The sequence below is a fragment of the Stegodyphus dumicola genome, chromosome 9, assembly GCF_044657685.1.
Source record: "Stegodyphus dumicola isolate Sdum_Otavi_A_Nest chromosome 9, ASM4465768v1".
In the NCBI taxonomy this organism is placed as follows: domain Eukaryota; kingdom Metazoa; phylum Arthropoda; class Arachnida; order Araneae; family Eresidae; genus Stegodyphus; species Stegodyphus dumicola.
Genome location: NC_140776.1, coordinates 65743457 through 65762802, shown reverse-complemented (window position 1 = coordinate 65762802; position 19346 = coordinate 65743457). Strand labels below are relative to the sequence as shown.

General features: G+C 32.4%; 2 protein-coding genes across 3 annotated transcripts in view; one reads left to right on the top strand and one right to left on the bottom strand.

Annotated features, from left to right (window-relative positions):
* LOC118195958 (midasin) overlaps positions 1–19346 on the bottom strand; it is a 589327-nt gene that overhangs the window by 352839 nt on the left and 217142 nt on the right. The gene's annotated exons all lie outside the window — the stretch shown is intronic.
* The window catches only part of LOC118198373 (uncharacterized), a 75677-nt gene that overhangs the window by 44352 nt on the left and 11979 nt on the right, over positions 1–19346 (top strand). For both annotated transcript variants that reach the window (XR_015043004.1, XM_035370035.2), the window contains exons 2-6: positions 10589–10794; positions 13201–13414; positions 14221–14573; positions 15354–15484; positions 15674–16004. Coding sequence is in view for 1 of the 2 variants with exons in the window: in XM_035370035.2 (XP_035225926.1) it covers positions 10739–10794; positions 13201–13414; positions 14221–14573; positions 15354–15484; positions 15674–16004 (1085 nt within the window). In the remaining variant the exon portion in view is untranslated. The remainder of the gene's footprint in view (positions 1–10588; positions 10795–13200; positions 13415–14220; positions 14574–15353; positions 15485–15673; positions 16005–19346) is intronic.

Below are 19346 nucleotides of genomic sequence, written 5' to 3'. Positions count from 1 at the left end.
AGCTCGTTGAATACTTGGAATTCAACCACGGTTCGATGTTTATTTTCCGTGGTCTTGTCCATGTCTAACGTGAATTCGAACCTGTTTCCCTTAAAATGTTCTCCATGAAGGGCTTCCTCCCTTTAGACAGATAGTCCTTGTGAGCTTTGCCATATTCAATGAACCTAACCTATCAATATTTAGCGCATAGTTATTTCTAATTCCGTATCACTTAAACAGAACAATTATGTGTCACCTTAAGAGTGGCTGTTTTAAGTTCTGGAATAATGTTGTATAGTTTATAAGCCGCCGAGCCTGTATAGTGGTTAGTGACGTTGACTGCCGTATCGATGGACCCTGGTTCGATAGTTCGAATCCCAGGAAAGGCATTGGTGTTCATAAGTGTACAGTATCTATGCGAGAACGGATTACTCAAAATACACGGCGAGCCGGAAACTCTCGAAAGGTTGGTGGTAGAAGAAGAGGGTGTGGGAAACCGGATCGCGTCCCTGGGGTATCTCCTTCAAAACTGGAGTAGAAGTTTAATAGTCAGCTAGGCCTTGCGATATATAATATACCTACGGAATTGTTTTGGGTTCCGGCCTTGTTTCAGTCTGTACCTACATAGTTTGTAATTGCATTTCTTTGTAATCTATAATTTTTCCGAATTCTGACTTCCGATTTACTAACCCAGCTTCAAAAATACTATTTCTACGCATGAAATATTAAACATTTTTTCCTCTTTCATCATCGTCAAAGTTATTTACCACTATAAACATTCACTGAATCATTAATAACAAATTTTAGTATTACCACCATAGAATCATACGTTTGAAGAATTCTTAATCAAGCTCAGAATTCTCTTCTCAACGACTAAAAGTTGTTGATTCATTGATCCCGCAATTCCCACGTCGTCTACTGGGAGTACCTAAAGTAATGAACCAAATTAAATAAGTCTGCCGAACAAAGCTGGTCACGTGTGCGTGGGAAGCGAGGCATGAAAAAATAATTTGATGACAGTCTTAATCTTTATCGATTAATTTATAACTTACTGTGCATTGGATGTTACGTTGCTAATGAACAGAATATGAACATTTATGATAAAAAATGAGAGTATTCATTTGAACATAATGATACGTTAATCTGCATCTTATGAAAAACTTTCATAAGTAAGATATATCACCCGCCCCCCCCCAAAAGGCGTGATCAACATTTCACACATCTAAGTGGCCTATTTTAAAAGGGTAAACGATTCCTTTTTAAAACACTTATATTGCTCTTTTTAAAATAACACATTTTCAAAGAAATCCAACATATATTGATTTCTGCAAGTCTTTCGCTACGCCATGATATCTAATAAACAGAAAGAAGATACATGACTTCTTCATAACATTTTCACTAATTTCTTAAATAGCTTAGAAATATCGCTTACACATGAAAAATTCGGCTAGGAATACAAGAAAAAGTAATGACGATTCCAGATTAAGGCAATAATATATATATATATATATTTCAATACAGAATTTTAATTCCAGAAATAAGTTTGAAACTTTTTCCTTTGCAATTTAATGCTTCTAATATTTTTAATACTATTTCACTGTTTACCAAATATAAAACTCAACCTTCCAGCTCCCTTCCTAGGTCTTAAAATTGTAAAACGTCTCCGATTTTATCATCATTCTCTCCACAGTATTACTTTGGTATTTTTCTGATTTTCTACAATACGGACAAATTATCTGGGGCTTGTTTCTAGTATATGTGCGAGTGTACGTATGCGTAAATTATACACACACACACACACACACACACACACACACACACACACACACACACATATATATATATATATATATATATATATATATAAACAGAGCAATAGATATTTACCAAATGTGAAAAATATTAAAGTTTCCGAAGAAAAAGGATTATATAAAAGACATTTTAAACAGTGGGTTTAAAAAATGGATTAAAAACTATGTTAAAAGATGCAATTATTTAAATGTTACCAGAGCTAAAAGAACATTATAAAGCAACCTATAACAAAAAAGGGGGAATTGGTTTTTAACTCTTGGCGTTCTGACTATGTCTAAACAAATCGTTTATATTGCTAGAATACAAGTATTAGCCAGAGAAAATACATATAACATGCAAGTATGATTTAAAGAAATAATATTTTATCACGCACAACTTCACAGAGGAAATTCATTCCCTTTTTACAGAATATATTTTACTTTTACAAGCTGAACGTTTATAGCACACTAGAATATTTCAACAATTCCAAATAATTTTTCATACACTGAAAACAAATGTTTTAGATATAATTAAGCAGCTGATAATAACAGGTACTTTATTAAAAGATATATGTTCATAACATAACTAATTAAAAGCAAAATATTCAACTCATAATAACAGAGGGCGAGCGGGGGTAGAAAAAGAGAATGCAATTATCAATTCATCACATGATGAATAATCATTCAAAATGAGATGATTTCGACTATGCATTGCATGCAGATAATAAACCGAAAAAGACTACTACGAAGAAAACAAAATCATACAAGTAAAGAAAACATTTTGATACTAGTTCATTAGTCGGCCGCAAAATGATTGTTACATTGGTTAAAAAACTAATGCAATGCAAGCAAAGGAAAAACTGTCCACATGGCATTAATTTATGATTAAGTAATATCATAACAAGTCTTCTTCTCACACAGTGATTTTATATTCTAAATCTTCGAATGTCTGCCGACACGTTTTAAACTAGTGTATGTATCGTAACTGCTAGGCTTAAAACTGGTGTTGAACTGGAATTTAAGTATGGAGCACAGATTACATTTTCTTTAACTGCTTTACCTCTTCCCCCCCCTCCACAGGGTTGCTGAGTCAGGGATTTCTGATCTCTCGCCATTACAGGTTGAACTAAGCAAAAAAAGGGGAGGCAAGGGTGCAATTTCATAATAATCACCTTCAGGATTACTTCTTATAAGAAGGCTATTCTTAAGAGATACTCCTCCAGCGATCTATGAGCATTTCTTGAGTCATTTCAATAATCATCATTTAAAAAAAATTATACAACTGACGGGGGGGGGATAATCTCCTAAGTAGAAACAATTTTGTTAGCATTAAAACACAAAGGATAAAACATACATTTACGTCAGCTTTAAAATAAAAAAATAAATTCTTATCAGACTTTTCTTTTCAATGTGTGTCCCATTACCATCCACCCTCATGAACAATTCCACAGAAACATCCAAACTATGAAAAGATCATGCTAAGTGGAAAACAACACGCAAGTAAAAGTGAAAGAGAGCTCTTTTGCTTATGGAAGAGTTTTCCTGCGAGACGAAAAGCAATCGTGAAAGGGCTACAAACCTTATGTGCCCAGGCATTATAAACCAACGGATTCTTACATTTGTTACACCAAAAATTATAAAAAAGGATACCAGACTTAAAGCACAAATTCATAAAAAATCAGCCACGTATCCCTTGAGTTCCATTCCCAGAGACATTCCATTCAGTTCTTCCTTCACTTTCATCCAACTACCAAAACGAAATACAATTACAGAAACGTTAACCGAAAATGGAGAATTTCTTTACATGTATTTCGATAGAGAAATGGCTGAATCCAACTCTATTTCTTGATCGAACATATACGTGAGTTGTAGCAACGAAGTAAGGGAGAGATTTCCAATTCGTCGCGAATAGCAATATATGTAAGAGAAATATTCACTGAAACACAAAAAAGTACACAAATTGTACATGCATTTATTTCTTACGCATTTAAGAATTGCTTCTCGAACACTCATCTAATATACAAAGCCAATAACATACATTACATATAACGCAATGAATAACATACAACGTACATCGCTACACTGCTTCTAATTTTAAAGCATTTTAATTAAAAATAAATATATATATATGCGCGAGATTAATTTTAATTTGTGATAATTCTTAAAGGCTTCTTTTTCTTTCAATCCACTAAGTTCCACTTCGTGTTACTAACTTGTTTGTAATTGATTTTTCTGAAATGCATAATTTCTAAATTAATTAATGTTTGTCATATGATGCACAGATATCGCTAGAGACTCACATTTTTATGTAATGGAAAAATACACCTTGCCTAAAAATACTTCTTTACCTAGTTTTAAAAGCAATGAAGTTAATGCTATACTGTACTACCTCTCAAACAATGAGATGTCCTAATTAACTCGAAATATTTTAGCACTTGCTTGAAGTTGTTGAATATGTAATAGTTTTGTAATTGTAATATTAAAAAGTCTTGCACGGTATTTGCAGAATAAACAAATAACTGTTTAATTAATTTGTGCTTTTGTATTTATAAATCTGGCTTCTTTGAAATGAAGACTTCAAGAATAAATGAAAATAAGTCTTAAATTGCCTACTCTTTTGAAATAACCTCCAGCCCTTGTAAATTTCAAACAATGCAAAATCTCTCATACTTTATATTACATTTACAAAGTTGAGGGAAGAATGAAAGAAAATTAGTACTGAAATATAAAAACAGTAACCAGCGAATTATTTCTTTTTAAGGAAAAACCGCAATATGATGCTGACCTGCACAAAAATTACAACGTAACACTCTTTTGTGCAAGTGTGCGTGTATACATGTGTACAAGCACACACATGAAACACTTCTAAGTAGTAATTTTTAATTAAGTGTAATTTGATTTGATAAATATATATTACACATATTAAGCCCCCCTCACACCAGTGCCGGGGTTTAAAACCGTTGAATAAAGGGAGTTCGACCTGGGTTTCATTCCAGGTGAACGGATAACGCTGCATGGTTAGTTTTCGAATATCTAACACAAATACGAGCCATTTTCCCCTAGAAATTCCTCCGTGAATGCAAACTCCCTTCGGCTGACAGACCTTGTGTGCTTTACCATATTCAAGAAGTACATATATATATTAAGTGATTCCAATTTATTTTATACATATTATATAAATAAGTAATTTTCAGTTTACTTAATATATAACAGATAAATTTAACATAATAAAAATAACAGATAAATTTTAGAAATGACGAAAATCAAAATCCATTAGTTAAACATAATACGTGCAATGAATATTTAGTAAAGTATAATGAATTCTTTTCCTTCGTTCTTAAAAATGAATTCCTTCGTTCTTTCTTCGTACTTAATAGAATAAATATCATTGAAAAAATTGAAACATTAAAAAAATCATGGTTTGTTTCTTTAGATTTCAGTTTTACAACTAAAAATGCTTCTAACTCTAACAGATGCTTCTAACTCAACGTAACGTTCTCGAAAAAACTTAATAATGTAATTTTAAAATTTTTAAACAACAATTCGGCTAATAAACGATTGATTTTAAATTAACAAGTTTTATTTTCAAAAGGGAAACTAAGATGAGCTGCAGCCGCTTTTAGTTAAAAAGAAATAACACGTAGCAACAGCGGATTAAAAAGACAGTAAAGATATCCATAAGCTAATCGATTTTCAATATATTAATTAATTGGTTCATTTCTAGATTTAAAATATGCATAAAAGATTTGTTTTGATAAGATGACAGCATTCACATACTTTTTTACAATCTTCCAAATAGGCTTTCGCTTCAAACAAATTTTCATTTATTTGCTTATTTAGTACTGAAAGTTGATACTTTAACTGCCGATGGCAGAATAATGATGCGCTACATAAGAAAATCTTAAAATAAATCGCTTAAATTCTTCCTGAATTACTATCTCAATATTAGTCTTAATAATGACAAAAATATTCCAGCGCCATCAAAAGCAGGCTTTCCCACAAAGCTTTTGTTTGAAACTTATAATCTTCAACTAGATTATTACTTGTGCCATAATCAATAATTTTAAAACTATAGAAAACGATGCTAATTAGATTAAACCTAAAAGTACAGTCTTCAAATATTTTCTTCTTTTTAACTAACGGGAAGAGGGGAGAAGAAAAGAAAGAGATTTCTTTTTTCTGCTTTAAACGACGAAAAGTAATAAACTAAAAAAAAAAAAAAAAAAAAACTAGCCTAAAATTTTAAACCGTAATATTACTCCCCGAAATAAATATACCTTCTGAAAACATTTCTCAGTTCAATAATAAAATAAGATTTAATAAATAAATAAACAAAAAATAAAACACTAATCTTTTGCAAACTTTCATACTGTAAGCTTAAAACGTATTCATTCTAAATTAGTCTAATTTTTTAAATCAATCAATCTGCTACAGCTATCTTAAGCTAATGAGTCTTCAGCCCTATTTAAGAGACACTACAATATGCCAACTGTTTAAGACATTATGTTAAGAAACAATGAAAATTATATTAGCTCTTCTGTTTTCATAGCTTGGATAAGCATATTTAAATTACGCATTTCAATGCAAAAATACATTCCTTCAAAATGCAAGGTAAAAACCATTACATTATGGTAAAAAATACAGAAATAATGACATTACCTGAATTTATATTTCAACAATTGCATTTATTTCCTTAACTTTTATTTATTTATTTTCAAAATGAACTAAAAATGGGTAAATTCTTTTAAAATTTTAATTAGTTCCCACACACACATAAAAATTCTACACAGAAAGATCTAAACTTCATAATTAATTTTCCTTTCAAACACGTAAACTGAGATATTCTGAATCTACTCTTGCAGTTAATAATTTATATAGAAGAAGATAAATTTTTTACAAAATGCTTAATTCAATTTATTGTACCAAAAATTTGTTTCTGCCTTTCCCTAAATGAAGGACTTTCGAGGCGGAGTAACAAATTCATAGCAAATACGCAGGAAACCTTTTGCTGATTTTCCCGATATCATAAATAAGAATAATCAATAAATATTACATAAGTATTTTCAATAAACATTAAAGTGGGAAATACATGAATTAAATATTTCCTATGAGGCAACATTACCCTATTCAGCAAACTCATTTCCAAAATCCACTTAAAATGGAGCTACAAAGAATTATCATACGTTATTATACAAACTGACTTCCCCTCGTTTTAAGACTCATAACATTTCACGGGAAGGTATGTGAGTAAGATTATATCTATAATTGTTATAGATATAATGCTAAAATACACCTAAGGCTCATCTAAATGGCAATTATTGGTAATGATGGGATTTGTCTAGAAAGTAAAATAGCAAATTTGAAAACAAAGATTTTGTTTATTCAGTTTAAACTAGAATCTGTTTATTTTAATTAAGAATAAATAACGCAATGGATTAAAACAAAATTTTAATTTGATTAAACAATGACCCTGAATCTATAGAATACCAAATTAAGTGCCCCAACACACAAGAAATAAAGTTCGCTGTTGCTACATAAAGAATCATTTAACGGAATAAAATTTACATTTTCTAAAGAAAAATATTACATTTAGTAGTTTCAACACTTCTAAACATTTTGCGCTGAATCTACCTTATTAAACTTAATGTTTTAATTTTTATAAACAATTCAAATTTTCAACCGCAATAATTCAAATGTTTATACGCCTCATTTGAATGCATTTGCGACAACATGCAGTACTATATATACTAATATGATGAAAACTGCTGTGAAATTATATATATCGAGAGGGAAGAAAAAAATCTGCTGTTTTTTTCTTAAAGAAATATCCGCATTCTCTCGTGAATTCGAAAACTACTTTAAAAAATAATATTTACTAACATAAAGCTGTCCTTCCAGCTGTTTAGATCAAAGCAGAACAGCTTAAAGAAACAGCCTAAAACTGAACAGCATGAAATGGCATGCTAATATAATTTAGTTGATCTCCTGATCGCAATAATTACATTTTCCTTTTCAATTCAAATAGTAAAAATCATCAGAAATCTAAATTAACCTTCTATAATTCGCATAAATCGTCTAATAATTATGCCAAGATATTTGATTCAATAAAAACCATTATTTTTTTAAAAAAATATTCTACTTTCTTGTACAAGACAAAGAAGATCTGTGGTCGCGAAAAATTTCGGGCATCATATTTCTACGAAAATATCCACTTTCACTGCTTTCGTAACCATCTAAAAGACTTTTTTTGCGTAACATCTATGCGTATGAATAGAATAAAGGCCTCTTTTTTTTTTTTTCTAAAAGGGATTGAAAAATGGATTTAAAATGGCTTCAGAGGAGATTTTTTGTGACATCTGTACATACGTACGTACGTATGTCACATAACTGAAGACCGTATGCCGCATAACCGTAGGAGATTTAAATGTAGTAATAAATATTTACATATTCTCACCCTCTTATACAGCTCGGTGAGCTCTTCGCCCTCCAATATGTTGGTAAATTGTGCCTTTTTGCTTTGAAAGTGACTAAATTATGCTGTTTGTTTCAATTAAGGTTTTTTGTCTTTAGTTATCCTGTTATTAACAATTTAAAAGTCGCTGTTTGTTTACATTTGATTATTTTGTGTTTTAGAATTTTCTGCGAGTTTTTATGTATTTTTTGCTTAACCGCGAAGTGACAAATGAATTAATTGAATGAGTAGTATATCTCTGATGGAATTCGAGGAAATAAGTTTAAATGAAGTGCAGCAAAAAAATGTGTATAACTTAATGAGATACATTCTGCAAGAGAAGAAGATGAAGAATACATTGTTTGCTTACATTAGATATACATACGTGATCTCTGAGGTCATGTGTGTTTACATTAGCTATACATAAGTCACATAATCTCTGAGATCATCGGAATAGATCTCATAGGCCGTACAAGAAAGTTATGAGGTGCCCACATCGCATTTTTACGATAAAACAGAGGCAAATCAACCAATGTGAGGTAAAAATTTAACTTCTAATTTGTCTTCTCACACAATCAATAAATGATGACAAACTACAGACACGGTTTGTTGGGATTTTTAACTGAAATGCATTGTCGGCAACAAGTCAAAATCACGAATTTTAACTTTTCATATCCTTTTACTTATATGCATTTTCTAGATATCTTTTAGTGTTTCACATTATGCTAAAAGAGCACACAGAATATGATATTGCAAAAGACGTAAATTGATTTTCTCGAAATTAAACACGAAAATAAATTTTAATATTCATTTTTGCGTTAGAAACTAACATTTTCCAAATTCGCATTTTTGGTGCTGTACTCATGGTGTATGCTCATCACTTGTCTAAACATTATTAGAATAGCATAGGTCTTATAGTAAAGCAAAACACCTATTACAATGAACACTTCAATTTCAAGGTTTAGTCTGATTTCAGGAAAAAAAAAAAAAAAAAAAAGTGAAGTTAATGTTGTTATAATTATTCAGTACCACAAGTGTTCAGAAACAGCTTCGAAATAGCTAGAGTGGCAGAAAGACTTTCACTCGGTTTAATTACTATGCCTAAAAGAATCTCAGATATAACCGAATGTAAAAGAAAATCTCTGAGGGGAACACCCTGCGTGCCTCCGTGGCGTAACTTTAACCATGTCCTGGGAGGCTAAGAGTTCGAATCAAGACAAGAGCATTGCTGGCATTTCCTGTTTCAATCCCATAATAAATCTAATGACTTATTTACCGAATAGGCCTGCAAAATTTCCCTTTTGAAATCAGTACTCATTGCTTGGCGAATTAACTTAAGTGCTTGGAAATAATTTCCAAAGAAAGGCCTACATGACGAATTTTATACAGGAATCTGAGTCACATTTATTTACGAATATTAAAAGCAAATTATGAAAACACTCAATGCAACCAATGTCTTCCACCTCAATTGCATGAATCAAACAAATGGCCTAACTAAGAATACTCCACAGCTTAAACCACTGAGCCACAAATGAACCTAATATACTGACTGGCTAAACAATATATATTGTTTTAAATTGCATAACATACATTTTACCACAAAAACATTTATTAGTACTTCAATTTTACCATAAAAATTATCATCCGAAATTTTAAAACATAAATTAAACTATGCTCGTTGTGCATCAACAACATCAACTAAATTAATTTTCAGCCCCCAAAAGAAAAAGAAATTGCTATTAGATAATTTCATCGGATACGTTATCACAATAAAGAATAATGTGTTCTCTATTACTTTCACAGACATTATTCAGACTGATGTACTTCGCAAAATTTTCGAAATTTTGATTGCTAGTTGCTTGAAAAACAATTTGTAAATTTTTCAAACGGAAGAAAAATGGCGTTCTCTATCTTTTTAAGAGAATGATAACAAGTTACACGAAACAGACTGATTACCTAAGCATCGTCTACATAAAACCCTTAAAGAATTCATGCATCTCCGGCTGCATTTTTTCGTTCTCGAAGAAAGCTAGTTTAGCTTCCTGTATCTGCTGCATATAATCACATTATTTTAAGGTGATAGACATTCAACTATAATGTTATTTCACATAGCTCTCTGTCCCTTAAGAATATATTTACAGCAACATTAAAAAGTATTTAATATTTTTTTTCACTTCTCTTTCAATCAATTAACACGAATTTTAAATTATTTTTCGAATCGCACCATGCAAATTTACCTTGCAAACAGCATCCATGGAAATACGTGTGAGTATGTGGGAACACTTGTCGTTTCTAATATAGTAATCAGTATGCTGTCCAGATCAGTTGATTTTATAACAAAAGCTTTAAAACGCTTTTCTCATTTCAGACGCCGGGCGTAGGTAAGGCGGCCAACGTGCTGGTGGGCAAGGCCCTGGGCACGAACGGCACGAGTCCAAGCAACCAAACCCTGGGTTCGGTGTGTCATCCGGCGCAGACGACAGAGGCCATTGTGCTCTTCACCATTGCAGCACTGGGGATGGGCGCTAACATGTTCCTGATGCTGCTCATCGTGTTCAAGAGACCACTACGACGGTAAGTCACTTTAACTCACATACTCGCGTTCAAAATACCATATCATGAGCAGAGATTTATTTGATTTTTTTACCTCGAAACTTGGAAGAAAGAAATATTCAAACTTCTCCCCACCTTCCAAGAAGGAGTGTAAATTCCGAAAAGAAACAGATTTCAGAATTTTATGCCGATAGCAATATTATAAAGACCAGAGTATTATCATTAAAAATCTTGAATCCCATTCTTAAAGTCCCCATTAAAAGACAAAATTAAAATTCATCAGGGTAAAAACTGAAAATTTTCCTGAGGACGAGTTTATTCGATAAAACCAACTGAAATTTTCAAGGAAATTATTCATTAGTCTATTTAAAACTTTCAACAAAAGTGAATTTTAATTCATTTGAAAAATAGCTTTTCAGCTATCAAATATATCTTAAAATCTATAAATCTAATCTATATCTAAATCAGCTATATCTTTAAAAATGCCTGAGCAATTGGAAATTGCGAATACATTCAAGAGATTAAGATACAATAACACGCTAAACAAGTATTAATTTAGAAATCAAACAACAAAAATCAGCGTTATATTTACAAATTTTCACAGGACTAGTTTCGATGGTTTTACCGATGGGGGATGGTTCGGTAAAACCATTGAAACTAGTTCTGTGAAAATTTGTAAATATAATGCTGATTTTTGCTGTGTGATTTCTAAATTAATACATTTAAGAGAGTTTAAAAATTGATTTTCCGGTTGAGGAACAACACAAGTGTAATTGGAGGAAATATACATACGAAATGCTGTAATAAATTTGTCAAACAACTCATATTCCAAACACAGTTTTGCAGTTTTAGACTAGTGCTCGGGGAAAAGAAAAAAGAAAGGAACAAAAAAAGGGAAGGGGAAGCAAAAATCTTTAAACAAACAAAAAAAGAGAAAGAGAGAGAGAGAAAGAAAATGAATGCCACGTAAAGGTAAATAATACATTTAATAATTCAAACAGAAGATTCAGTTTTGAAAACAACCTAACCTCAAAATGATCTTCAATAAAAACGTCTCGCAAGCAGGATACAGAAATTGAAGAAACATTAATTCACCTATACTTTTTATGCTATTTTATATTGCATTTTGTGGAGACTATCATGCGAATGCCCCTGCTTCTAAGTACGCTGGTTGTCATGGTGACAGTCAATGGGAGGAGCGTTGAATCTAAAAGCCCAAAAGAAAATACTTCGTTGGCCTTCTGAATCATTTATCAAATGAAATTTGGAAATAATGCGAATTACACGATTTAAGCAAGAAAATATCAACTCAATAAGATACACTTAAGGAATTGCCTCTTTAGAGACACTTTCTAAAAAACTTCAGGCTCCTTATATTAATGACTTGCAAAAGAATGTCCGGGTGCTTAATAAATTTTTCAAATAGTGTTTTTAAACACCACTAACTATGGTAAGATCACACTAGAAAGTACTTTTCCCCGTAAAAGTGAAATAAATAGAAATCAAAATACAAAATGAATATTCCTCTTTGACAAAATGCTTGTTTTACCCTTAACTGCCAATTTAATTTCAATGCACGAGTTTGACGAGTAGCCAAATATTGAAGGTTGAAAAAATATGTAAAGAATAAAATTATAGTAAAAGAGAAAAATATTACTTAAACTCTTGATGCTGTGTTGAGTTTCTAGATAGTTTTATTATTCAGTTATTAACTTACTGACTCCAAGACAAATTACGAAAACATATATTCAAACTGAAAAGGAATAGTAAAAAAAATATTAAGTTAGATTACTTTCTTTATTTGCCAGGCAGATGCTAACTGAAAGCGATCGCATCAACAAATACAAAACTCATCGATCTGTTTACCGTTTTGATCCCCCAGAAAGCTACTCAGTATGCATCATAACTGATAAGCTTGAAAAGGTAGTTAAATACAGCATATGACAATTAAATATATGGGATTTTGACCCATACTTGTAAAAGCCCAAATAAAAAAAGCTTTGCTTTTAACGACTGTGCTACAGAAGCAGCATGCAGTAGCCAAATGTATAAGTTACATTAAAAATAAAAAAAATAAAACTTCAAGAATAGTACACTATCATTTTCACATATTTCCACTGCATTTTTTAAATAGTTATTAAGTTATCTGAAAACGACTTGTAAGGAGACATAGAAAGCATACACAACCGCTGTACAGAAATTCGTATCAATGTAATGCTTCGAAATATTACTTATTAGCAGTTCACAAAGTCAAAAGATTTTACTCAGCAGTGATTGCTTATGGACAAAATCAAAGATATAAAACGTAATTGCAAAAGTATATGCAATAAGACCAGTAAATAAATGACAGCAATTCACTAATTCTTGTATATCTTGAAATCTTGTATCGCATGACAAAAAAATTAATATTTTGATTTCGAATTCCAGGTGGTCACAAGGCCTTCTCTTCCACCAAGGCCTCGTCGACTGCGGCAGGGCCAGTTTGCTTTTGCTCCTAGGAGTAGGTGTGCTTTTCTGCCAGCGCCTTCCCAAATGCAACATCATCGAGACTGCCTTCTTATTGTTGGTGACTGTGTCCACGGTCAATATGCTCACTTCTGTTATCAACGACGCTTCCCTGCTGCCTGACCAAGATTTTCAGGTTGGGTAGTTTACGTTCTTAAAACAGAATAATTAAGAAGTGAAAAAACGGGGTGGGAATTCTTCATAGCATATCGTAAATTTAAATATCAGTTTGAAGGAAAGTTGAATAGCAATATGAATAAGATTAAATTTTTAACCGTTACAGAGAAATTAGAAGAAATGAAGAAAAATATATTACTAACGTAATTTTCAGAAAATCATGTTTTGTTTGATATCTAACTTCACATATCTTGAAACCTTTCTTAACTTTTATTAATATATCATATTATGTTAAAAAAATACTATGAAATCTACCATTATACAATATTTTTTAAATACAAATTCTTGAAAAGCCGCTTTTGAATATTTTAATTCGTCAATAAAATCCATACGAATAATGAGTATGGATTTAATTTAATTAACTCCATTTTCATTTAATTAACTCCAATAACATGCTACTAATTAGCCTTTCAAAAGCGCAATAAATATTCCATAAAGTTTCCATCGGCATAAAGTCGGCTAATGAGTTAATGCCCATTAACCGACTACGCTACATTGAACATGCATTTATTAAAAAAAAAAGAAAGAAAATGTTAACTAAAAAAATTCGAGTCTTACGCATAATATGGAGTAGTTTTATACCATTAGATAAAATTTTAAATCACTGAATTAATGCATAAATTTTGTAAGCTAACGTATTTTATTTATCACCGTTAGCTGCATATTTTGTCAAGAAGTTTCCATTAGGAAGAATTAAACTCTTGGACAGTGTATTATGGCCAGTTCAGCTAAACAGTGCAATATTAATACAAAATTTCTTTTTAGCATCCTCCTCAACAAACCAGCCCCCACCACCATCACTACCATCACCAGAACCCACTGCACCCAAACCAGGATACAGTTGGGACTCCTTCTTCCGTGTCCTTGGATTCACCCCAGTGCATCGTGTTCGGCTTATTCATCATATGGTTTGCCAGTTTCACGATTAATCTGGGGCCCACCCTGCTCAGCGGGGCCCTAACCAGTTCGAGGGATACCGCCGGCCACGTGGATGCTTGTCCCATGGTTTACGGCCCCGTTAGGCATTACGTGCTCAATGTCCTATGGGTTACGGTGAATGTGATGTGCGTTGCATTAACCGGGGTGCATCTCCGAAAGCTCTATAGAGACTTAACAAGGTGAGAAAAAATATTAAGTTGCATGATTACATGAATATTTATAAAATGGAGATGTTTATAGAAACAATAAGTCAAACAGAGTAATAATTTACAAATCATAAATAAGGGACACTAAAATAAATCGATGAAAACTACGACTGATCCTAAAAATCTCAGTCGAATTTATTAATTAGCAGTTAGCGTTCTGCTGGTAACACTGTGAAAGACTATGTGTCATCTAACAAAGTAACATACATTTTACTATGAATAATATCAACAATACTTCACAGCATGACAAATTTCTGTCTAAATGAGATTTTTTTCGCATTTTATGTGCGACATTTACTATTTGAAGACATAAATTTAGCCATTTCACTATTTTTAAAATAGAAATAGCTCATCTAATTTTTTTATGATGTTTCTCATTAAAATGTGTTTTGATTTGATAAGCTCTTATGAGAAAAGCCCAAGAAATTCGCCAACAATATCTTATTCTAAAAATTAAATAATCCTTTTTTGAAGTGAGATGTTATTCCTCAAGCATTTTTACAACCACGTTTAAAAGGCTCCATTATAAAGATTTTTATTCTAATTCTTAAAGACAACAACACTGTTTTCATAAAATATTGCCACAGAAAACTATTCAAAAATAGCTTTTTTTCGTTATCTCATATTTTGAAGATTTAGTCTTGTTTTTAAAATTATATGAAAGATGCTTAGCAAATGGTTGAAATAAGAGTTTAATCAATTATTATTATTAGTTTCTTTTTTTTTTTTTTTTTTTTTTTTTTTTGGCAAAAGGTCCAATTTGGAAGCCGTGAGGATAGCGGGTCTGGTGACGACTATGATATCCGTGAGGTCGGGACCCCACGACTCTTCGTGTAACGAGTCTCAGCAGATTCAAAGCTATATCCACCGCCTGGAACAAGAAGGTAATTACGTTATTTGTTTCTAAAATCTCTTTTGCCTAAATTTAGATAAGTTACGTGAAGCATCACCAGAATAACTGCAGCAAAAAAGATTCTATTGCACTGAGAATCCATCTGCGAAAAATATCGATCATTAAAGTAAGAAACAATATTGATTATACACTGATTTAGGCTTCTACCGCATTTTTACAGGTATCAGGCGTGTGAAAAGCTTCGCTATCATTCTAGCCGCTTACATTTTATTTTGGGGCCCCTTGTTCACCCTGACACTTATCCAGCCTGGAAGACCAGGTTACGCCATCACCTACGAAATCACCTTGCACGTCGCCTTTGTACATGCCTTCGTTAACCCCACCCTGCTGCTGATGCTGCACAGGGACCTCCGGAATGTGGCTGCTGACTTCCCATGCTGTGGAAGTTCATGGGGAAGTCCTAGCGACTGTGGTAGCGGAAGTGCAATCACCCGAAGGCCAGGTACTTCTTCAGAAATAGCTCGAGCTTGCCGACTCAACAGAGGCTACATGTAAGTATAATGAATGTTAACTTTCTATGATATAATTTTTAAACCACTACAGTTATGACGAGATGTTAATGTACATTCACAGATGATAGGGGAGCCTTTGTCTATGACATTTAATCTCAAGTCATAGGACTCATCTCAGTATTTAATCCCCTAAAATGCAAGGGCACAATAGAAAGTAAAAATTAGACCACGATCATTAAAACAAAGCAAATTTTGTCTGACCATGGATAACGCGACCTGTACTGGTTGACTGCCAAAAAGCCCTCAGACCCGTCCGCATATACGCGAACTGTACACTGTTAGGATAACCGCTTGAATGTATCTAATGACAGTCCAGATGAGCTCCATCACTCTAAATCCAACTGAAACTTTTTGGATAAATCAGTTTGTTGTATACCTTGCCATAGGGCAACTGAAACATGTTTGGTCAGCTGGCTTGAAGTATATTCTGCCGACATATTTCGTAACATATAAACAAAATAATGAAAATTTCCTGCAATATGACATCACTTTGGGCGAAACTAAATGATGCTTACCTGACCTGTCACTGGCCAATTTCAAGTGGTTGTCCTAACAGTCGCTTGTATGTGATCCGTCCACATTAAGAGTGTAAAAGGTAAAATCTAATGGTATGAAGGAATTTAAAAATAGCTTTTCACTACCTCATTTTGTGACAAATGTACAGAAACTGTTATAGCGATTTTTTGCAGCTATTGTCAAATAGTTTACGTTTGCTACTATAAAATTCTAACAAATTTTAAAAAGAGAGAGAGAGAGAAAGAAATTGTATTAAAAACACAATAAAAAAAATACTTGGCTTACGAAAAGTACATACTCTCCTATTTAACAAACACGTCGATCAATATCTTGTATGCATTTTTGTGTGTTTATGGTGGCGATTACTATGGGAGGAATTATAAAAAATGCTACGTATAACAACATTAAATGTATAAGTGTTAAATATTGGATGTAACAAAATAATAAACAAGATCCAGACAAACAATTCGTATTGATGACTTAATAAAAACTGCATCATTATTAGCAGTAAAATGTTGTAAGACAAATGTATTAACTAATAATCAGTCGAACCAACATAAAAAGATGCTACCAAGAAACCAATTTTTTCACCGTTGTTATGCAAATGAAATATCAAGAAATATTTAATATGATATAACACTCATTTTCAAACAAATACGCCTTTTTAACAGAAAATAACATCTAATATCGCAGGAAATGCGGAGCGCAGTAACAGCATGCTCAAGAATCATCTATGTGGTTTAAAAATCTATTCCTTTTTTCCTCGGCTCTTGAATTTGTTAATATAAACATCAGACTGAAGGAAAAAAAAAAAAAAAAAAAAATTCTACGTTTCCCACCACAAAAGAGTGGATAATTTTAACGTACTTTTCATTCAACGTAATTTTATTAGACGCAATACAAATCTTGCATAATCTCTGAAGTCAATCAATATTTGCTAATAAATTTGGGGGGAAATCAAACTTAGTACATGTATTAAAAAATTCTAAGAAATTCGGCTAAATTAAAGACATAAGATAAAGTTATTTATTTAGGCTTTAACTCTTTGGACATTTAGGTAGATCTAGGTACGACGATAGAGAAACATCTGATAAAAAGGCTTTGAAAACTTAGCATATTACAATGAAAACAGAATCAATAAGTTTTCAAAAATAGCAGTTTTTTTTTAAACAATTGAAGTAAATAATAGATTTCACGCTGATTTCGTCACCATGAACAGTAAACTTATTTAAGAACATAAAATCAAGATATATAAACCGTTTCTTTAAAAATAACTTTGTTAAAAGAGCGAAAATAAGACAAGAGAAGGATAAAATATACTTCTCTAAGTGAAACTCCCTCTAGGAAATCCTAAATAAGTGGAAAAGAGTGGAGAAAGGGGATTTTCGATCCAAGCTTTTATGCAACGACGAAGCGAAGAACTTATTATTCATGAAATTCTTCCGTGGCAGTTGTTTTCCTTTTTGGCAGTAGAAACAAGGTGGACAATTTACCTCGAGGCTCAAGAGTAGATAAAAGAACACCGCAGGAAAGCGCACTGCTCCGAAAAGAAAAACATGGGAGAAAAAAAAAATGTATTTAAGATAGGTCTTACCCCTATTGCAGCCGGGGGAGATTCTTCATATCATAAATGCCTGGACTTTCCCACTAACATTTACAAAAGTAAATTCACAGCTGCTTAATACTTTCGAGGATGGTATGTCTAACATACATATACACATATTTGCTCTATATACGAGTCCCAAATTTAAATTTAGCTGGAAACACAAAAAATCAACTGTGCATTCGCCAGAATTCAATTCATGGATTTACCACTTGCTAGCTCGATGCTGTCCACTTACACCAAGAAAGCACACATGAAGGAAATAGGATAATTCCTTCCATGCTTCATCTCTTAAATGTTCCACCAATGGTCAAGTGTTCAAAACTGGTGAATGCTGATAGTTTGAACCAAAAGAGCTGACAGCATGGTTGATGTTCGTAGTTTTCCCAGTATGAAAACATAGAGGACTTTTCGTACATAAAAGTTCTCCAGGAAGCCATCCCTCATGCGCTCGGCCATATTCAAATAACCTAACTTAATCTTCACCTCTTAATGTATGAATAAAGAGTACCAGATGCAGTCAACCCAATCCAATTATCCACCACCGCGTTTCTGATTTGGGTACACGTATAATGACTCATTAGGTGTTTTTTGACGAAGGAACGTTAAAAATCAACTGTGATTGGAACCACAAATCTTCTAAATGCTAGACGGACATACTTACCACAATTACATTATGAAAGCATGCAAAAGGATATACCATAATTCCTTTCAACATTCTTTTCTTTCTTATCAAATATTAAACAGCATGGGATTGAACAAAATTTCTGTTTCTAATCGGTTTAAAACTGGTATAAGGGCAAAAACATGAGTTTTCGATTATTATTGTCTAATCATCATTATTGCTATTTCATAACAACAAGTCTGAATAAAATCTTAGGTCTTCATACACCACGGCACCAAGCCCTTTGTCTCCAGCCATGCCAACCAAATTTGTTTCTCTGCTCATAATCTCTTCCAAGTCAGTTTGGAACTGTCTCTTAATCTTTCTTTCGAGGCTCATGTCAGTAAAATTCTTGTAGCTACCATTCATAAGTGGCATATCCATCTTCAGTACTTATTTATTTTTCTGCAAGTAATTTAGTGTTGGAAGTACTGTCTGTTCCAAAAAAGACTTGAGAACTATATACAAATATTTTACTGTTGCCTAATAACAAATTTACATTCGTTATTAGGCAACAGTAACATATTTTCCACAGCTA